This window comes from Chelonoidis abingdonii, chromosome 2 (genome assembly GCF_003597395.2).
Source record: "Chelonoidis abingdonii isolate Lonesome George chromosome 2, CheloAbing_2.0, whole genome shotgun sequence".
NCBI lineage: Eukaryota > Metazoa > Chordata > Testudines > Testudinidae > Chelonoidis > Chelonoidis abingdonii.
Window position 1 is genome coordinate 178,726,696 of NC_133770.1, and position 20,957 is coordinate 178,747,652.

At 38.9% G+C, this 20,957-nt stretch overlaps 1 protein-coding gene across 3 annotated transcripts in view; it reads right to left on the minus strand.

Annotated features, from left to right (window-relative positions):
- LYRM4 (LYR motif containing 4) overlaps positions 1-20,957 on the minus strand; it is a 169,609-nt gene that overhangs the window by 109,292 nt on the left and 39,360 nt on the right. For 2 of the 3 annotated variants that reach the window (XR_012655317.1, XM_075062833.1), the window contains exon 2: positions 18,304-18,424. Coding sequence is in view for 2 of the 3 variants with exons in the window: in XM_075062833.1 (XP_074918934.1) it covers positions 18,304-18,424 (121 nt within the window). In the remaining variant the exon portion in view is untranslated. Of the gene's footprint in view, positions 1-11,522; positions 13,339-18,303; positions 18,425-20,957 lie in introns of those variants that run through there. The other variant, XM_032805821.2, reaches the window with a different exon arrangement.

Consider the following 20,957-nt stretch of genomic DNA (forward strand, 5'->3'; position numbering starts at 1 on the left):
TTTTACAATACAACAATAGTTTAGTTATACAATACATAGACTTATAGAGAGAAACCTTCTAAAAACATTAAAATGTATTACCGGCACATGAAACTATACCTTAAAGTGAATAAATGAAGACTTGGCACACAACTTCTGAAAGGTTGCCGACCCCTGGCCTAGAGTATTACTAAGAAAAGGGTAAAATGTGCAAGTGCCTACGTGATTTAGGAAGTTAAATATTGACTCTCAATGTAACTTGGGTTCATAAGTGCCCAAGTCACTTTTGAAAGTAGGACTGACACGTTTCTGAAAATCTCACTCAAAAGCATGAAACACCAATACTGGGTGAGTACTAATGTACAGCTTTTAGCACACTTTGGGGAAGAGACTCACATTCACTTCTTAGCCTGAAAGGCGGTATGCAAAGATATTTGTTACAGATCCTCATTTCTCAGCAGCCTCTGTGTCATCTCTTAATACAATAAAAAAACCCAGGCCCAAGCACAATATTTCTTAACCTGATTAACTCGGGCTTCAAAACATGTTAATACATCAGGAACAGAAACCATTGTTATTATTTAGGCCTTGCCTATACTGTACTGAAAAACATGCTTGCTGAACTGGTTTAAAACAAAGTTCATGCTATTTTGATTTTAAACAGTGCTTTGGTGGCCAATGTGTGAAATATGTTTTTCAACTTTTCAATTTTAAACTCAGTTTAAATAAGATTTCACCTTCTTCATTCCAGCCAGATAAAGTATGCTTAATCTAAATTAGTCTCACATTTAATCTGAGTCAATCTGAAGGCTTTAGCATGTTTCAAACCAATTTGGCAAATACTATTTGAGCCCTACTGTGAATACAGTCCCCACTGTCCAGCTAAGAGATGCATGCCTCAACTGGAGTATTGTGTCCAGTTCTGGGCACCGCATTTCAAGAAAGATGTGGAGAAACTGGAGAGGGTCCAGAGAAGAGCAACAAGAATGATTAAAGGTCTTGAGAACATGACCTGTGAAGGAAGGCTGAAAGAATTGGGTTTATTTAGTTTGGAAAAGAGAAGACTGAGAGGGGACATGATAGCAGTTTTCAGGTATCTAAAAGGGTGTCATCAGGAGGAGGGAGAAAACTTGTTCACCTTAGCCTCTAATGATAGAACAAGAAGCAATGGGCTTAAACTGCAGCAAGGGAGATTTAGGTTGGACATTAGGAAAAAGTTCCTAACTGTCAGGGTAGTTAAACACTGGAATAAATTGCCTAGGGAGGTTGTGGAATCTCCATCTCTGGAGATATTTAAGAGTAGGTTAGATAAATGTCTATCAGGGATGGTCTAGACAGTATTTGGTCCTGCCATGAGGGCAGGGCACTGGACTCAATGACCTCTCGAGGTCCCTTCCAGTCCTAGAGTCTATGAATCTATGCCTTTGACTCTAGATATGCTTTCTCCACACAAGGTCCACACAACACATCCTTCTGTGCAGTCAAGAAATGTACATAATCTGCCATGACACAGTAAATGTCAGCTCCTTTACTTTCTGATTTGCTTTACTCTTGATAAAAAGGTTGATTAAACATCTAGGTTTTAACGGGCTTTGATTCATTAACCATTATCATTTAGTTCCTTTGAAGGCTGTCCTGCCAACATCCTCTCATTTGAAAAAGACTGATTCTTCTTATTCACTACTTTCAACATTTGTGTAAAAGTACAAGACAGCAGAATGGCTGCCAGAATAATAAACTGAACTATACAAGATTTTTACCATTTAGTCTTATGTTCTTTATGCTATTTAACAGCCTCTTTTGATGGTAGAAATCTTTTAACTTTATAGTACATTAACAGTAAAATCTCTTGCTCTCCCCAGAGTAGATTATGTGTGTCATTCTTTAGAGAGCTAGAAGAAAATATGGAATACAGGAACTGGAGTCCCAGTTTCCACACTGATTCAATCATGATAGGTGGGACATCCCAGGCCCCCACAATAATATTCAGTTCACAATGATGGCAGCTGTTTTGTTGTTTCGGTTGTCCTTTTACACATGTTCAAACTAGTAAATAAAAAGAATCTATCTCAAACCAATATTTTTCAAATGAGAACACCTTTGTGTTACACTTCAGGATATTGAGGAACTAAAATTACAATGGTTCCTGAGTCAAAGCCCGTTAAAGCCTGGGGGAACCTGTTCCTGTATCACTGAAAACAGTGGGAGCTCTGCCACTGATTTGCATAAAAATAATTGTCCCTAGTGAGTGTCTCATCTCTCACCCTGGTAAGTGTAACTCTCTCTTCTCTGCCCTCCATGACTTTCATCCAAAATGCCACTGTGTGCTCTGACCACCTACTAAACTCTTCACTTCCTCTTTGCATCTTATTAAATCAAATTCAAAGATTCTCCTCATCTACAGGGACCTAGATAATCTTGATATTTCCTACTCACCAATACTTTTATCTTACTCTTCTCCCGTTGTCACTTTTTCTACTCAACTTTGTGCTTTTCATCAAGCTGCCACTATGCCTAGAACAGTCTCAATGTCCTCATTCACAGTATACTCCCCTTCTCTGCTCCTTCAAAGAAGAGATCCTTATGCAAACCTCTCCCCCCATTTTTGTTGTCATTAATAATCTCCTTCTTTCACTCCTGAATCATTGTTTCATGTCCTGGCTTATACATTTGTTGTTTTAGTTTGATTTAAAGGAATGATTACCTCTCTCTTGCTCTGTGTAAAGAATCATTTAAATTCATAGCACTATAAATGATTTATAAATAACAAAATAATGAACAATCCCTTCTATGAGACACAGAGAACCCTGAACTCCGGTCTTAGCAGGTAAGTCGTAAGGAGATTTTTTTTTTTTTAAAAAAGTTTGTAGTTTTAAAGTCTAATAGCAACATATTCTGTTAATGATTAGGATCTTAAATGTTTTTTTGTATATATTTAACTTAAAAGCTCTGCCGTTCACCTTTAAAATCACAGGAGCTAAATAAAAAAATCATGAAGCATAAAATTAGGAAGGAAGTAAATAGCTGCTTCATTGGCGCTATTTTCCCTCCTACTTGGTGTTCCATGTTATCTTCTTGTCAAGTGTTCAACCTTCTTCACCTTTTCCCCCCATTTTGTTTTTTCCATTCTCATTAGACATGTCTTCAATTTGGTAGTTGTCCTCAGGACAGCATTTTGCCAGGTTTCTGTCATTCAGATTATTGTCATATGTGCATCTTATTACTGCATGAAGCTAGTGGGGATAGAAGAAAGAGAATGGATGGTCTTAAGATACCAGACTGGGATGTGGAAGATTTTGGGGTTCAATTCTCAGCCTTGCCAGAAGGTTCTTATGTGACCTTAGGCAAGTTACTTAAGCCTCAACACAGGAAAGCACTTAAGCATATGCTTAATCATAAGCATGAATGGTCTCATTCATTTAAATGAGACATCTCATGTGTTTAAAGTTAATCGTGTGTTTATGTGCTTATTTGGATCCAGTCCTTAATCTCTCTGTGCCTTATTTCCCATGTGTAAAATAGGAATAATAATTCCTTTCCCCCAGCCTTTGTCTCACCTAGTTTGTAAGCTTTTCAAGGCAGGGACTTTCTCTTACTATGTTTATGTACAGCACAATGGGTTCACAATCTTGGTTGAGGCTGTTAAGCTAGCCTTAAAAGATTTGCTTCCTCCTTCCTCATAACAATATATAATCTATATGGCAAAAACCATCCTACTGTCAGTTCAATAGTTTGGTTCTTTAATGTTATTTATTCTACAGTACATGGCTTTACATACCAATTTTTGGATCTCTTCCCACACAGCACATACAAATCACACCAGAGCAATTTACAATATGTCAAATTGCTTAAGGAGACTTTTAAAAGTCTAATGTGTGAAGTTCACCATTGGCATGATTTATTATTGATGTTCCACTGTTATAACTTGACAATTAAGAAATATTGATAAATGTAAACACATTATTGATGTCAATTAAAAAAGAACAAGATTGATTAACCTCCCAGAGGTGCACTGGCACAAGCAGTTAGAGACTAATGACCATCAATAAGTATTCGCTACTGAGAAATGCACAGGGAAATGAGGTTGCTGGGAGACAAGATACTTTTGATTAAAATTAAAAACATTAAAACAGACAAGGTGGGTCAAAATTAAAAGTAAGGAAAGCACAAACAAGGTGCTGTAGTATTAACATGAAAGGCTAACTGGTCAGGTCATATGGTGCTCTGAGTAAACATATTACCTGACAAAATGGTTAAAATAACCCAGATCAATGCATTTGGATATACAATCTTCACATATTGTGTATGTGTACATGTCCCTATTTACATTTATTGTGAACACACACTGACAGTACATATGTACACATTATCTAGCTGGCCAGGGAAATAATACTAACTGTTCACATTCCTCATGTGAAGTCACCATTCAGATGATGTATATATACAGTGTACATACAGGACAAAAATGTGCACACCTGACATACCTGACAGACCCGACAGACCCACGAATGTGACCCAGGCAACACAGAATTTAAATGTGACCAGATTAATTTGGACTCCATTATTCTTTGGGGTATTTTTACCTGCTTTTGGAAATAAGGTACTGGCTTAATGCCTTCCATCACGATGAGGGGCACTGCAGCTATTGCTTGTAATGATCAAAAAAAGAGCACATCTCACTAGATGCAGAGCTGAAAAGAGAAGCAGTGCAGCATTACCCAGGAAATTGTGTAAGTATTAATTAAACTTCGTCCTGCACTACAAGTTATCTGGAAGAGAGTCTTCCTTGGTTAAAGTTTCAAAGGTGAGAGACTGACATACAGATATTAAAAACTGATGGCTTTCTTCCCCAGACCTCTACCTTCATCACAATATAACATCAGATAAAATACATTTGATTTCTTTCCTACCACTAGTAAGGCAGCACACACTCTCTCTGGTTTCTGTGCTTTAAGAACAGTCACTGCTAACAAATGACAGAGATCAAACAGCATTTGGATTATTTTATCAATTATAAAATTACAATGAAGAAGGGTGATAAGCGAGGATGTGTTGGCTGACAGATTTTTATGGAAAAACACTGCCAAAATAAAGCCCTTTTTAACCGAAGTCTAACTAACTACATATCCTGCCCCCTTGCCTTCACCCCCCGCCCTTTTTTTTTTTTACACTGACACTGGTTAATGTTTATCGATTTCATATAAGAAATTAGCTTTGTATAGAGATGTTAAAGAAAAGCATTGGCACCTAGTATACAGATAGGGAGGATGTTCCAGGCAGAGGGGGAAGCAGCAAAGGCACGAAAATAAGAAGGCAAGACAGGGAGGGGTAAAGCTGGATTCACTGATGATGCAAACAAGGCGAGGGAGATGTTGTAAGAAGAGATGTAATTAGAATGAACTTCTGCAGAGCCTTGAAGGCACGATTAAAACTCTTGGACTCGCTATGTTAGCAATGGGAGAAACAAATGGAGTGAAGAAAAGAATTTTAGCGACCGTATTCTGGATGGACTGGAGGGGAGTGAAATGGAAGTTGAGGGGGCCACGGAGGAGCACCGCTATTGAGGTGGGAGAGAACTAAGACAAGGATAAGCATTTTTAGCCATAAAAACAGAGAGGAAAGGTTGTAATGTTGAGTTGCTGGGAGGATGGATGCCTGAATGTATCGGGAGAAGGAAAAGAAAGTTATTAAAAAACAACACTCCAAGTTGGCAAGCTTAGGTGATTGGGGGAATAATGATTGTGTCGACAACTTCAGCCTGAATCACACAGACTGAAGTTCAAGAGTGATATACTACTGTCCCAGAAAATCTGAAGCCCTGGATATGCATTTTAAATCTGATTCTGGAAAGAAGCATCTTTGATCAGTTTATGATACCATCAAGCCTGAGCCTGCTTTCTTTCAATCACCAATTTTAAAAAAAGACCAAGCCCTACATTCCCCCTCACAAAACCTCAAACCAAACCAAACCCCTCTCCTCCCCCACCATACCAGGAGAGAAACATAGCAAGCTCCATTTTTCCAGCAAGGACTTACACAGTGTTTTATCCCCACATATATTACTGAAAAATTATGACCAAGTCAGATTCATATTCAGATATGAATATAACTTGTAATATAAATGTGAGCCTTGCGCAAAGGCTTTCTTCTCCATCAGCAACAAAAACAAATCACCACCCCACCTCTTTCTTCTTGGCTACTCTTGGTGTTACATTGCCGTCTATACGATTTTATAAAAATATGCTAGTGAGTGAATATAATGTAACGAATATGCTTCACGCGAAAGGTCTCTTGTAAGTTATCTTTACAAAGCTCATAATCTACTGAGTGCGTTCCTCCTATTTCTGTAAATGTATCACTCTTGTATCTAAAACTAGAAATATGAAATATAACTATGAGGGCCTACTGTAAGTATGTAAAGTGTGGGCAAATAATGGTGGTTTGGAATTGTGATGGTCCCCTTCAACAAGGACAATTGACTGTGGATGGCTCTATTGGCAGGCAGGCCTTCCTGTGAGTCAGGCTGGGAGGAATGAAGGCTTGGGGTCTTACAGTGACATGTGATCACGTCACCTGAACTGGTATCCATCTTTAACCTGGTGCTTTTCCAGTGAGGAGGGGTGGGAGCCCAGAGGGACAAAGGATTCCCGCCTTATGCAAAAGATATATAAGTGGGTGGAACAGGAAAAAAAGGGAGCCATCATGAAGAATCCCCTAGCTACCACCTGAGCTGGAACAAGAGCTGTACCAGGGAAAAGAATTGTGCCCAGGCCTGGAAGGTGGCCAGTCTGAGGAAAAAAACTTACTGAAGCATCTCTAAGGGTGAGATTATCTGTATTCAGTTTGACTAGATTTGCATGTTTTATTTTATTTTGCTGGGTGACTTACTTTGTTCTGTCTGTTACTACTTGGAACCACTTAAATCCTACTTTCTGTATTTAATAAAATCACTTTTTACTTATTAATTAACTCAGTATGTGTTAATACCTGGGTGGGCAAACAGCTGTGCAGATCTCCAGGAGCGGCGCCAGGGTTTCTGATGCCCTAGGCGGACGGCCGTTTTGCCGCCCCTCGCGGCTCCGGTGGAACTGCCGCAGTCGTGCTGGTGGGCGGTCCGCTGGTCTAAAGGCTCGGTGGACCTGCCGCAGGCATGACTGCGGTAGGTCCGCCGGAGCCTTTAGACCAGTGCACCGTCCGCCGGCATGATTGCAGTAGGTCCCCCGGAGCCGCGTGCCGCCACCCTGCAAAATAGCGCCCCTCAAAAATTCTGGCGCCCTAGGCCATTGCCTAGGTCGCCTAAATGGTAGCGCCGGCCCTGCATATCTCTCTATCAGTGTTATAGAGGGCAAACAGTTTATAAGTTTACCCTGTATAAGCTTTATACAGGGTAAAATGGATTTATTTGGGTTTAGACCCCACTGGGAGTTCAGCATCTGAGTGTTAAAGATAAGAACACTTCTGTAAGCTGCTGTCAGGTAAAGCTGCAGCTGTTAGGGGACGTGATTCAGACCTGGGTCTGGGTTTGCAGCAGGCTAGCGAGTCTGGCTCAAACCAGGCAGGGCATTGAAATCCTAAGCTGACAGAGAAGGAACGGAGGGACAGAAGTAGTCTTGGTGCATCAGGTGGCAGCTCCCAAGGAGGGTTCTGTGATCCAACCTGTCACAACCACCCCACCTCTTTCTTCTTGGCTACTCTTGAGAGTTGACTTGTGATTGATAAATCCAAAATTCTCTCGAACACTCTGCTCTGCTACAGGGCTGGCCCCTCTCATACACCATGCATCAAAAGGCGAGAATGCTCAGCTTTAAGATGGACATAGTTCAACATTAGAAATTCAGCTTTACAAATCAGAACCACCGATTCCAACATAAAAACTGGATAGCCAGATTAAAACATGGTACTAACATAGTGAACTGTAATGAACAGCAGTTATTTCTACCTACGATTCGTCTCCAAATTTTTATATTTAAATTGAGTTATGAGTGCAATTCCCACTGGTGGTTTCATTTGGAAGCAATCCAGCTGAAGTGCTGCTGCAGCAAAAGGCTGGAAGTTGTATTTATCTGCATCCTGACTCTGAATACAGCTAAGTAGGAAGCACAAAGGGATAACAGGTAGACAATCGTACCACCAAAAATTAGAAATGTGCCTATTTTCATGGCTTGTCCTGCTTGTAATTTACAAAAATGGAATTCTCCACAGATTCCAGCTCTCTCAAAGAGCCACTGGTCTGCTGAGCTACTGAAATTTAGAGCTGGTTAAGTGCAAGCGTGCCTCTAGTACCAACACTAACTTCCTCCACTAACACATTGCCAAACTCACTTCCTCTCTCCTAAATGAGCCACTTTCCAACAGATAGCCCTCTCCCACACACACAATCAAAGGCTCACTGACCTCTGTGTAGTGCTATGTTGTTGTTATTTATCTGTACCGTGGAAATGCACAGAGGTCCTAGGCCCACTGAGCTAGGTAGAAACATATATGAAAAATGATGCTTGCCCTAATTATCTTACCATTGAAGTATAAAGTTGAGACAACATAGACGGAGGAGCACAAGGTAAACCAAAGACAACAGTGGTCTGTGTGACAGGCAGCAGTCTCTCTCGCCATACCAGCTGCTTAACCGCAGTCCAGTTTTTTGCAGGCATCATGGCCAAGGAGAGTTTTAAGGAGGACGAGATTGCTTTGTACATTTTGACTGCGAGAGGAAAGGTGGAGTAGTGGGCCCCTTATTTTCTCTCTACCTCCCAAAAGCCAAACTTTCCTTGGTACGTCTCCCTCATACCTACCACCACTAGGCTTTGCAGAACTCTTCCATGAATGTGTACCCTCCCCACCACCTTGAAAATCTGGTCATCTTAGTAAGAGAAGTTGTGTACATCCATAAAATGTTCAAATCACTATATTATTGTAAATCTTTTTAAAAAGGTCAGAATTATACATTTTACAAGCAGCTGCTGCAAAAACAGTCTCATTTTTCATAGAAATACTTGGTAAAGATGTAAAGTGCTTGTTTTCAAAATAGGCATTTCCATTGTAATACTTATTTTGGATGGACTGGATTTCACCCTTTTACTCTGAATTGCCTTTGTCTTTGATGGTTGGTGTCACAACTTAAAGGTTACTTCAATGTAGGGTCAGTTTTTGTTTTTAATAATTACATATAGAATCTGTCACTTTGTGTTTAGTCACAGAGCAAACTACAGCAATTCATTTGTGATAATACAACTGTGTCTTCCATCAGGAGTGTTAGATTGAAAGCCTGAAGACTAACATTGCCCTGGAGACTGGAACAGGTGTAACCTAGTGAGCGATATCACCTGAAGAGGGGTATAATGTCTGTTACACTTCCTGCACATTCAGATGTTTGAAATTAAACTATTGTGACAGCTCTGGGCTTTTGCACCTGTTATAATATTGCATATTCTCTAATACTATACCATATGCCAAGATAAAAACTATCTGAGAAGACTGGTCGGAAGTAGGTCTCACCTTGCTAATAATGTCCTGTGTTGGACCAAACATTAATCCCTCTGGATTTTTGTTCAAATTTATCAAAGCTTGTTCAAAGTTATTCTTACTTCAGTTCACTTCCTGTATCCCACCTACCCCTTTTTTCCAAAGCTATAACCAGCTAAAAGACAAAAAAATGTGCATATTCTTACATTATAATACAAAACACTATTGTAGCTAAATATCTAATCATTTTAATTTTAACTTCAGGTTCCCTTTTCTCCTCTTGCAAAATTCTAGAATTAGATCTTTCTCGCCTCACTGACCACTGTGTTAAGTGTCAGCAAGGAGAACACCTACTTGAAAATGTAGCCGTGGTAAGACTTTTAGTCACTTCTTCATGCTATGCCTCCCTGCTTCTAGGGCAGGGGTAGGCAACCTATGGCACATGTGCCAAAGGCGGCACGCGAACTGATTTTCAGTGGCACTCACACTGCCCAGGTCCTGGCCACTGGTCTGAGGGCTCTGCATTTTAATTTAATTTTAAATGAAGCTTCTTAAACATTTTACATACCTTATTTACTTTACATACAACAATAGTTTAGTTATATATTACAGACTTCTAGAAAGAGACCTTTTAAAAACATTAAAACGTATTACTGGCACATGAAACCTTAAATTAGAGTGAATAAATGAAGACACACCACTTCTGAAAGGTTGTCAACCCGTTCTAGGGTGCCTGCATAAAACAAGGGCAGTTATATTTCAGACAGTTTTGTACCTCTCGAGTTCTTTCAAATGAACTCAAACTTCAGAGCAATTTGAATTAAACAAGTTTTGCTTGGTTTCAAATGGAAGATAAAGATCAGCACAAACTTGAGTATGTAAAAAAATTTAAAGACAGGTGAGCCACATTAATTGCAAACCAAGAGGAAAATTGGTCTTGCAATTAAAACATTGGACTGGGACTCAAGAGTGCTGGATTCAACTCCCAGCTCTACCAAACACTTCCTGTAAGACCTTGGGAAAGTCTCTTAATATCTCAGTTTCTCTTCTGTGAAATGGGGACATTGTCATCCCCCCCACATTGATTTGTCTATTTATACTGTAAGCTCTTTGGCACAGAGACTGTCTCTACTGTAATACAAATAAATAAATAAATAGATATCTGACAACAAAAATCTTAGGTAAAATGGTAATGAACTGCCAAGAGAGGAAAGTTATTAGTAAATATAGTGGAGAAAAGCAGACACACTTTTTTAACTCCACTGAGACCCACAGGGCTGGGAGAGCGATCCAAAAGAACAGAATGGAAAAAAGTGATCAATATTAGGCTTTAAAAAAAGCTGATAGGGATGGGTTAGCATGTCTGTACGCAGGAGAGCTGGGTTCAGGATGAAGTTTGGGGCTTCCCTTTCCCAGGCCAGCAGAGATAGGGAAATATGTTGAGTCACCCTCAAGGGAAAAGGTGAAAGCTTACTGACTTGCAGAAAGGCTCTTGGAGAGAGCAATGTGCTTTTGTTTCTGGGTTCCACATAAGGAGATAAACAACATACATGGTTCTGAGGAAAGGGCAGAGAAAAAGAGGGAGAGGGGAAACAAGGAAAATCAAACAAGCTTAGAAGAAAATAAACAAATAAACAAATGCCCACTCCCTTCCCCGGAAATATACTCCATCCAAACTGTAGATCATCTGGAATAAGAGGGGAAAGCAAGTTTTCCATTCAGAGATACAGAACTTATGTTAGCAATCTTATCACTTCATGTTGCATGGAGTTTTTAAATTCCAGGGAGATAATTACAGGCACTCTGAGATATTTTTCTTTGTATAGTTTAGAATTACACCGCTACCTCGATATAACGCCACCTGATGTAACATGAAATTGGATATAATGCGGTAAAGCAGTGCTCCGGGGGGGGAAGAGAGGGGCAGGGCTGCGCACTCCGGTGGATCAAAGCAAGTTCGATATAACACTGTTTCACCTATAACGCAGTAAGAATTTTTGGCTCCCAAGGACAGCATTATATTGAGGTAGAGATGTACGTGCAAGAGTTAAAAAGTTAAAATAAAATCAATTCAGATGAGCCTGTTGAAGTAAGCAGTAAATTCATTTGCCATCTTTACATGTTTTTTCCAAGTAGCAAATCTGATAAAAAGAAACCTCATTCGTGTACAAAGATAATTTGCTGTCAGTAGGAACAGAAACGTTCAGATTTTTGGTTCATGAACCCCCAGCATCAACAGTAAACAGTACAAAATTTTCAAGAACATTGTGGGTGTTCAAACAACCTTATGAATGTGGGGTTCAAGGCTTTCTCCAACTATGCTGTGCTCTTGGCTACAGAATTGCCATTACATAACCAAAGATATTATACAATTTTGCAACTCTCAGATAACAAGGGGAAAAAAACCCCTAATGTTTGTCTTATCTATAGCCTTAAATTAACACTACTAGCAAGAAGTTTCATAGTCAAGATTCTGCTGCTAAGTGCATTCTGCCTCTAATGCTTAGTAGTCTAAGTAGCTGTCTTGGAGGGTGAGAAGATCTATATGATGGTGAACTCCAAAGCCGTTAAAGATTTTGTAGACTGGACCCAGCACTCTGAATGCTTAAAAAGTACATGCCCACTTCTTTCTAAAATATTTTACCTGCCACAGTTGTAAGTAAAACTAAGATTATTAGAACTGAAAAGATCAGAGGGAAAAAAACAACAACCCTTATTTCTCAATTATGTTAGTTTGTGTCTGTATGAGTCAATTCCATTGCACCCCCCAAACAGTCAGCCAGCCCCGTGTGTGTAAAACAACAGGAAAATGTGGTGGTAAAACCAAAAAAAATTGGCAGTGGGATCCAAAAGCAAGCGCAGTAGCTAAACAAAATTTAGTTTTTGCTTTTCAAACTGACTACACTTCAAATTGTCTGTGCCCATCTAACATCCTCTAAAAACCCGTGAACATTAAAAATAAAATGTTGAATACAACAGCACATACAGTAAAAGAATGCCATTTAACCAAACCACTTAGGAGGTGCTGAAAGAACAGAAAGATTCAAAATATTCTATGCTTTATTTTTTATGCTGCAGATATATTATTACTGATTCGTAATAATACTAGTGCTGTTCTAGTACATTCATCAGCCATAACCTCTGGTACCCCCAAGGAGTTGCTTGCATCCATAACGCTGCTGAGGGGACATATTGGCAATGACTGCATCAAGAAGGTCAAGCACTCTGGATATGCCCTACTGCATCAGATATAATGTAACTCAAAAACCAAACTATTAATCCAGGAGAATTGTTCTAATAGTAGAGAATACACAAACAGAGGTTCTAACATGGAATATACTTGCCAACTAATTACAGTAAATTGCAATGGAAAAACCAAGACTGTTACCAGATTAAGACAGGTGTAGCATAATCACATGACTGGGAGACAGGAACTCCTGAGTTCTAATACAGGATCTGACAGTGACTTTGGCTGTATCACTCAACACTGCTTCAGTTTTCATCTCAATGAAATGGGGATAATGCTTACCAGCCCCAAAGAATACTGCAAGGATTAGAAGAGGTTTATAATATGCTGTGAATGTGAAAAATATTTTAAGCGTTTGGTACGTTGTATTATAAGCACAGCCCCTTAAACAGAATTGTCAAGGCTCATAAACATTCTTCTTACAGTTCATATTCATATACATAAGAAAGGAAAGTCAAACAATTCAAACGATATTAAAGAGAGGAGTCATCACCGTCCGTCTGTTCACTCTGAACATGGCTATACCAGGAAGACAAGTTAGCACTAATCAGGGAAACCCTCACGTAGTGCTCCTCCAGAAGTTTATGGTGTATTGTTGGTCACTCCGCAAAAGAATCTTCTGTATAAAGCACAATTCTCCTCAGTTTGGACTACTTGAAAGAACAAGCAAAAGCAATAAGGCGTCAAAACCTTTTTACTAAAGGGTACTTCAGTGATATGATGTCAAAACAAGAATGATTGGTACTGTAGTCTTCATATCTGTTGGGAAATCCAGAATAATTCCTTCTTAAATGTAGAGCTAAAAGACTAAAGCCTTCCAGTTTCAGTCTAAGGCTAAAAGAAGACTTTTGTAGGATGAAAACAAGTAATAATAAATAGTTTTGTGGATTAAAACAGGCATTTAACCAAAACACACTGGTCCCATACAGATTTTCATTTTGGTGCAGTGAAAATCAAAGGCTGTTGTGATGTCATGAAGAGAACTAGCTAGGACTTGAACACACACAACACAAATGAGCCTTCAAAGTGGCCTGTATAAACCCTCAATCTAAACAAAAGCAATATTTTTTCAGGGAAGCCTCTCCAATCCCCCTCCCGTTCAAACAGTAGTAATAGTTCTTCAGAGAAGTCATGGGAGCATAAATAGAAACTGTCTGGATAAGCAAGTGGCAGACACCATATCACACTAGTGGTGACAGTAGAACTCATTCTGTCTCAATAATCGCATACAAAGGATTTTACATTAAAGTTATCCTGCTCGTCTAGAGTTGACTGTATGCTGGCATTAAAAGCTGCAACTTTTCCACAATGACGACAGTACGCTGGTCACAGTGTATAATCCCCTTTTCTGCTGTTAGCACACCAGATACAAGAAAAACATCCATATCATGCATTATGGGCAGAAAAGAATCTGTAATCTGCTCCCTCCCTTATGCATCCTATTTTCAAATCAAACCAATAACTAGGAAAGTGTGGGAAGACAGAGGTTGAGATTAATGTTCCTTCATGCTTTTTAGCTTCATAAAGCTCCTTTTAAAACATTCAGGAAAATACTGTGGTAACTGACATGAAATGACAGTAATCTGTCACTATTTCACATTTCCCACGAGACTGATTCAAATTGTTATTTATGAACCTTATACTTCAGTGGTCACTTTGATGACTAAACCATAAATTAGCATGTAAATTAGATTTCACAGTAACAACAAATTGTCAGCAAGCTGGGATATTATTTAATTTCTATCGACGTGCAATGAAAAAGTCAGCAACACCAGATGTATTATATTGTAATAAATCCTCAAACTTACAAAAATGCACACTACATCTAATATTTGCTTCATTGCTTTTGTGTTTAAAAACTAAAACAATTTATATATATGTTTTAGGGTTGGTTTTAAATATAAATCCATTATTTTATGTCAGTTCACGCAATTAAATTGTTCAATTAAAATAAGACCGAAAATAAACAATCAAGATGTTAGAGAAATGTGAGTCATGCAAAAATTGTGTTTTTCATGGAACAGATGTTTGTAAGTGCAACACAGAATGGAAAAGACACTAGGTCTCTTGTACTTTCACCCTAATTTACATGTGTACTTTAGGACAAGGCAGAGACTTGTTTCATAGTATTTAGAGCTTGCTTTATAGATGAAGTGTTGCCAGCACTGAAATATATAATTTGTTCCACAAACGGACACTGACAATTACTTTGGCTTATTTAGAAATACATTTTTCATTTGGTATAGAGACTAATTCAGCTTCAGTTATTCCAAATATCAACATTCAAAGCCCCCCAAAACGCAGACATCTCTGAAATTCACTTGCTAAACTCATTTCCTTCTATTAGATTATGTTTTTAATGAGAAGCCTCACCACACACCATCTGCTATTATTTTTACTCCAATAAAAATATATCTATATATAGATACATATACACCATTTGACAGCCAGACTTAGAGAGATTCTATCTTGTCTGAAAGAAGAAAAAATCTAAAAGGGTGACTAAAGAAATGCTTAGATAAAATTAACACTTTCAAATTAGTGATAATATTCCATATCTGACAAAAATTTTCCCTTCCATTTCTACAAACTCCCCTGCTTTTAAAATATATTTTCCCCTGAAATTTTACACAGAGTGATCTCAAAATGCAATCGAATTACAGACTTTTTCTGAACCAGGAGGTTGGCTTGGAACATGAAAGAAACCCCTTAGAGAATAAAAGTTCTTAAAAGCTATAGACTTAGCAACTTACTTAGGTCTTCCTATAGCAAATGTAAAGGTGAAGATAGTCAAAACAAATTAAAGAACAAAACTGAGAAACAGACAAATGGTTCTGTAGAAGAGAAGAATATAGATCTCTAAATGATCTTGCTGATTTACAATGCATTTAAGTTATGAGTATCAAACCATTACAAATCAAGAATATAAAGAGGGAGATTTTCAAATGTGAAAATCCAAGTGGAAAATCAGTGGGAATTGAGTGCCAATGTTTAAAGCTATGATTTAGTCGCAGAAGTCACTGCCCGCAGAGTAATGGAGCTGCAGGATACCCCTGCCGCATCTGGCAGCCTGTGGATCTCCAAGCTGCTGTAGGCAGCAGGGTATCCTGCAGCCCCAGTGGAGCTGCCCTGCTTCAGGCAGTGTGGGGACCTACAGATCCCCATTTTGTCAGGGATATTTTTAGTAAAAGTCACGGACAGGTCACGGCTTCTGTGAATTTTTCTTTTTTGCCTGTGGCCTATCCGAGACTTTTACTAAAAATATCCATGACAAAATCTTAGCCTTACCTATGTGCCATCTGTGCCTTTGGAAATTTCCCCCTATAGTTGGAACTGTGTCTTCAAATGCCTGAGCCATTTTCACTGGGATTTGCATGTTCATAGCTGAAGGCAAAATATGGCCCTAGAGGATTATTTCTAGATTGACAATTCTGAGATTACCTCTTATTAAATTCATTTTTTGTGAATACTTCAGAGCAACAAGGTGAACAAAATTAATGGATTAAATTGGTTTTGTTGATGTCATGACAACAGTCATGACCATGTTTTGAGTAAACTTTAACCACCTATGTTTTCATAGATCCAAACTAAGCCTGGATGTTCGTGTTGTGACAATGTCACTTAAAAAATATAACAACTGTATTTGCTAGTGGCTACAAGGTCCCTATTATTTTATAAATAGGAACCAAAAGAGACAGTGGGAATGTAGAACAGAGATTAACCTAATTTTCCATTATCTCCCTGATCCTTATTATTTTTATTATTATTATTATTTTTTTAAGGCTAGGCATCAAAACAACAACAGCACACATGTGAAGGCCTAATCGATTGTGTGTGTTCTTTCATTAGCAAGGTTATAAAAAGTGCTTTCTTCCTTTCCCCACCATGTCAACTGACATGAAAAAAGACCCAGGACCCAACTCTGCAAAGTTCCATTGAGATTTTGGAGGACTGGTCACATAAATATTATATGGTTGAAGTACAGGACTCAGAATAAGGAGAGATGGGTTTTATTCCAAGCTCTATCACAGACATACTGTGATAGCTTGGACCAAATCATGAACGCCTGGGCTACACTAGCGCGCGCGTGTGTGTGTTTCAAACTAAGATATGCAACTTCTGAAGTCGAAGTATCTTAGTTTGACTTACCTGGCCGTCCTCACGGAGGCGAGTTGACTGCCTTGGCTCCCCCGTTGACTCTGATTACTCCTCTTGCCAAGGTGGAGTACGTGTGTTGATTTGCGGATCGATTCATCGCGTTCAGACGAGATGCGATAAATCGATCCCCAATACATCGAACACTACCCGCCGATCGGGCGGGTAGTATAGACGCACTCTTAGGAACAAATTTTCCCAAGCATGGCCTCTAAATAGAATTGCTTCAATTTGAGGATATTTAACTTGACGTAGGCAGGACCTGAGCACCAACAGTTCCACTTAGGTTAATGAGACCAGTGAAAGCTGGGTCATAGATGCGTCAAGTTGGATACCTAAATGTTAAGGCATCCAAAATTAGAAGACACTTTTGAATCTGAACTAGTTGCAGCTTGCTGGCGCCAAACAGCAGGTCATATGAGTGGGATACCATTCCCCCCACTTCAAGCTTTTAAAGACCAAACCTTCTTTAAACAAATAATATTAGAGATATTCTTCTGCTGTTATTAAATGGTTAATGGTTGACTCCACTTAGCAAGCCTTCTTTCCAGCTTTTTAATTTAGAGCTGTCCTTTGGCCCCATCAAGCCCACAGCCTCAGACCCTCCCTGACGTGGGAGAAATAAATTTGAAGAACAATCTCAGCTTTTGCTTGAAATAAAAATCTTTCTAGCCTCTTTCCTTGCAAAGAAAGCCTACAAAATGCAAACAAATGTAAAACAGTCATGAAGACTGAAAATAAATGGCAAGCTAGGCTCCATTTCTGAAGTAAGAGACTAGGGGGAACTTAAAGATAAAACTTCTTGACATACATTATGTATAAAATTGATCAATTAAGTTTTGTGTGTGTTCCAAAGAATCCTCTCGCTACCCTCCTTAGCCCTGTGCACAGTGGTGTGAACACAGTGGACAGGAATCAATGATATCCGGGGTGCAAACAGGCAAAAAATATTTTCACAAATGTATTAAAAAATGTTAAAGCTGGAAATGCTTCTGCTTCAACATCCTACTGGAGTGTGCCTCAAATTGCTCAAAAACAGAATAAAGGAAGCTTAAGCTACTGGCACTCCCCTGAGCATATTAACATGCCAGTGGGATGAAGAAGGGATGAGGAGATGGACATAGAGCAAGAGAAAACATAACAAAGCAAAGACAAACACATGGCAGCAGAGGACTGAAGAGCAGAAAAAAGAGGGACAGCAAAGGATTTTAGAGAACAGTATGTAGAATCCCAGAAGTGCTAATAGGACTCACGCTTAAATCCTTCCGGTCAAGGAGAACTGAATACTGTGCCAGTCACTCATTCCCTCATTCTACCTCCCCTCCATTTGTGAACAATAATACTTGTACAGGATCTCTCTTCCCCTTCCTTAAACTGGCATGGGACTTACACCCTTAGGGGAGAATATGTCATTCAGCATTTTACAATTCTTAAGTAAAAGATATGAACTAAAGTATGCTTACCTGCCGATGAATGATCTCTAGGTTTGTTCTTGCTTTATTCACTAGCGTTTGTATTTCTTCTGAATCCTTTAAATGTTTGTTTTCTCTGAAGGCATCTCTTATCCTTCTGATGGCATATGTTCTAGACATTATTAAAAAAAAGCATCCGTAAGTGTTCTGACATCAAAACAATTTCTAAAGTGTTTGGCTACTGCAGTAAATGCTGTTGAGGATATTTACAAACAGTTGTACCCGCTAATCGTCCATTTATTTGCTTCAAACTTTATATTCTCTCTCTGTTCAGGTTAAATCCTATCATGTCCTAGTAAATACTATAAAGCAGTGGTGAGGGCCTTGAACTGTAGAACCAGCTTTACAAAAACTTAATGTCGAAGAACTTTGTGCCTCGTATACTTCAATTTTCTTCATGTGCACATGTATAAACATTTCTCTATGCCAACAGACTGGGAATATAATTGTAGATTAAAAACATATGGTGGAATTACAAATAAACTGTAGAATTACTCCTCTATACACCCTTACCTAATGTGTGGAAAGAAAGATGGCGGTTTCACCACTATAAACAGAATCATTAACAATACCAAGAGAAACACAGAAAGCCCCCAGGTTGTCTAAACTTTCTTCACCAAGGCATTTTTTTTTTTTTAAATAAAATTAAGTACAACTATCTGGAGGGTCTTATTACATGCTCTCTGTTTACTGTTTTTTAATACCAAAGGTCTCCTTGTAACAATACGAGTAGCCACAAGAAAAGTCCAATCATTATTGCTCCGCCTGTTACTGCTATTAAGATGCAACACTGCTTGGCACTACAAAGAAAAAGCCTGAAGTAGCACAATAGCACTACTTCTGCTGGATGCTAGTTATGTCTGCTACTGAGCACAAGGATATTTCAATCATCTGTTTTCTTGTCATATGAACCACAAGAGTGATTTGAATTAGTGCACTGATTCTTGTTCCTAGCATTCCAAGGGTCATCAGGCAGAATGCTAGCCACTGCATACATCAGTTTGTAACCTGGAAGTCACCAAAGGAGAGCTGTTGAATCAGCCATTCAAAAAGGTGCTTTATTTTTTTCAATGTGCATTTTGTTTTCCACTTGAGGAACAGTGCCCCTAGTCCCACTAACAGGTGGGAAAGAGGATGTGGCCCCTGCCCCCCAAGAAAAGTGTCCAAAACTTTAGGTCCCAAGGACCTTTAGAAACACAGATTAGAATTTTCTCTCCTTATTTAAAAGCCAACAAATAATCTTTGTACAGTAGGCAATAAATCCCTTTAGAAACACTAGATGGATTTCATTTTTGTTAAAAGACACTCCCAACTGACCACTAGAAATTTTTATGAGAGGCCAGCTTATAAAGGTATTTGGTGCATGCTGATCCTTTTCAGATATCTTTGTAATGCACACCATTACTATCAGCATTTAAAACGCCTCACACCAATAAACATATTTATCTCAAACTTAAACATTTTGCATAGAAAGAATAAAACAATGGAAACCACTCCAATAGCTTACTATTTTCAAAGATTACTTTTCACCTCATACAAAAGTGAAATGCAAGCCTCAGGTCCAACATGAAACTGTTGGAAATCTTATCATTAACCCCTCCCTCCACCCCAAATATATATATAGCGAAAGAGCAAAGAGAATATACTTAAGAAAAAAGATTAAAAACTTGCTTCACTACCATACCATTAGATAGTGCCATCCAGCTCTTAACGCAATTTCCATGGGGTAAGTGACATATTTTTGTAAGAGCTCATAAATAACACATTTCAATCACAGGAACCAGGGGTGCTTATGGAGTGCTACCCTGCTGCCACAAACCAGCAGATGGTGTGTGCTTTTAATTAGGGCCTGTTCACCTATAATGTGACATGGATGTGTGTGTAGTTAATAGAATTTATTAAATATGGAAGCTCATTCTTATTTGCAGCTGGTGTCCTAGCAAGATTTTGAGGGGAAGCTGCTTAGTTATTCTGAGGCAGACATAACCAAAAAATGTTGAGATTTAGTTTAATTTTGTTGCTTGATAATGAATGACTGAATAAGGAAAATGCTCTTCATCTAGGGTGCATGTGTGTTTAAATATACTCTATTTCTTAAAAGGAAAAAAAAATATTCAGTGGTTTTCTGGGAATGGTTGTTCCCTGGAAGATATACAATCCTAACGTACACTCTCTCTTTTTTTAAAAACTGGTGTTCCTTATCCAGTTTTATTCTGCAAACACTCATGTGAGTGACTCTACCAAGGTGAGTAGGCCCCAGTGATTTTAATGGGACTAATCACCTGTATGTCTGTCAGTTCGGCCCCAGATTGCTTTTGCTCTTTTATATGTATGATGGATTCATTATCCATTTTCTAGTTTTTCACTCAATACACCAAACACAGTTGTTTAGAAAGAAAATTGATGTATTTAAGAACTCGCACAACTGTTCACATTTACTGTCTAAACACTGTGTATGGCAAGAAACAAACATGTATGGGCAGCAGACTCAGGGCCATCCTTACCCATATGCAAAGTACGCAGCTGTGTAGGGGACAGGAAACTTGGAGCACCAAATTTCCGGGTGCCCTGTGCAGCTGCATGCTACTCCAGCCCCTCCCCCGCCTCTTCCCCAGGCCTCCCACCCCTGCCCCCCAAGCCATCCC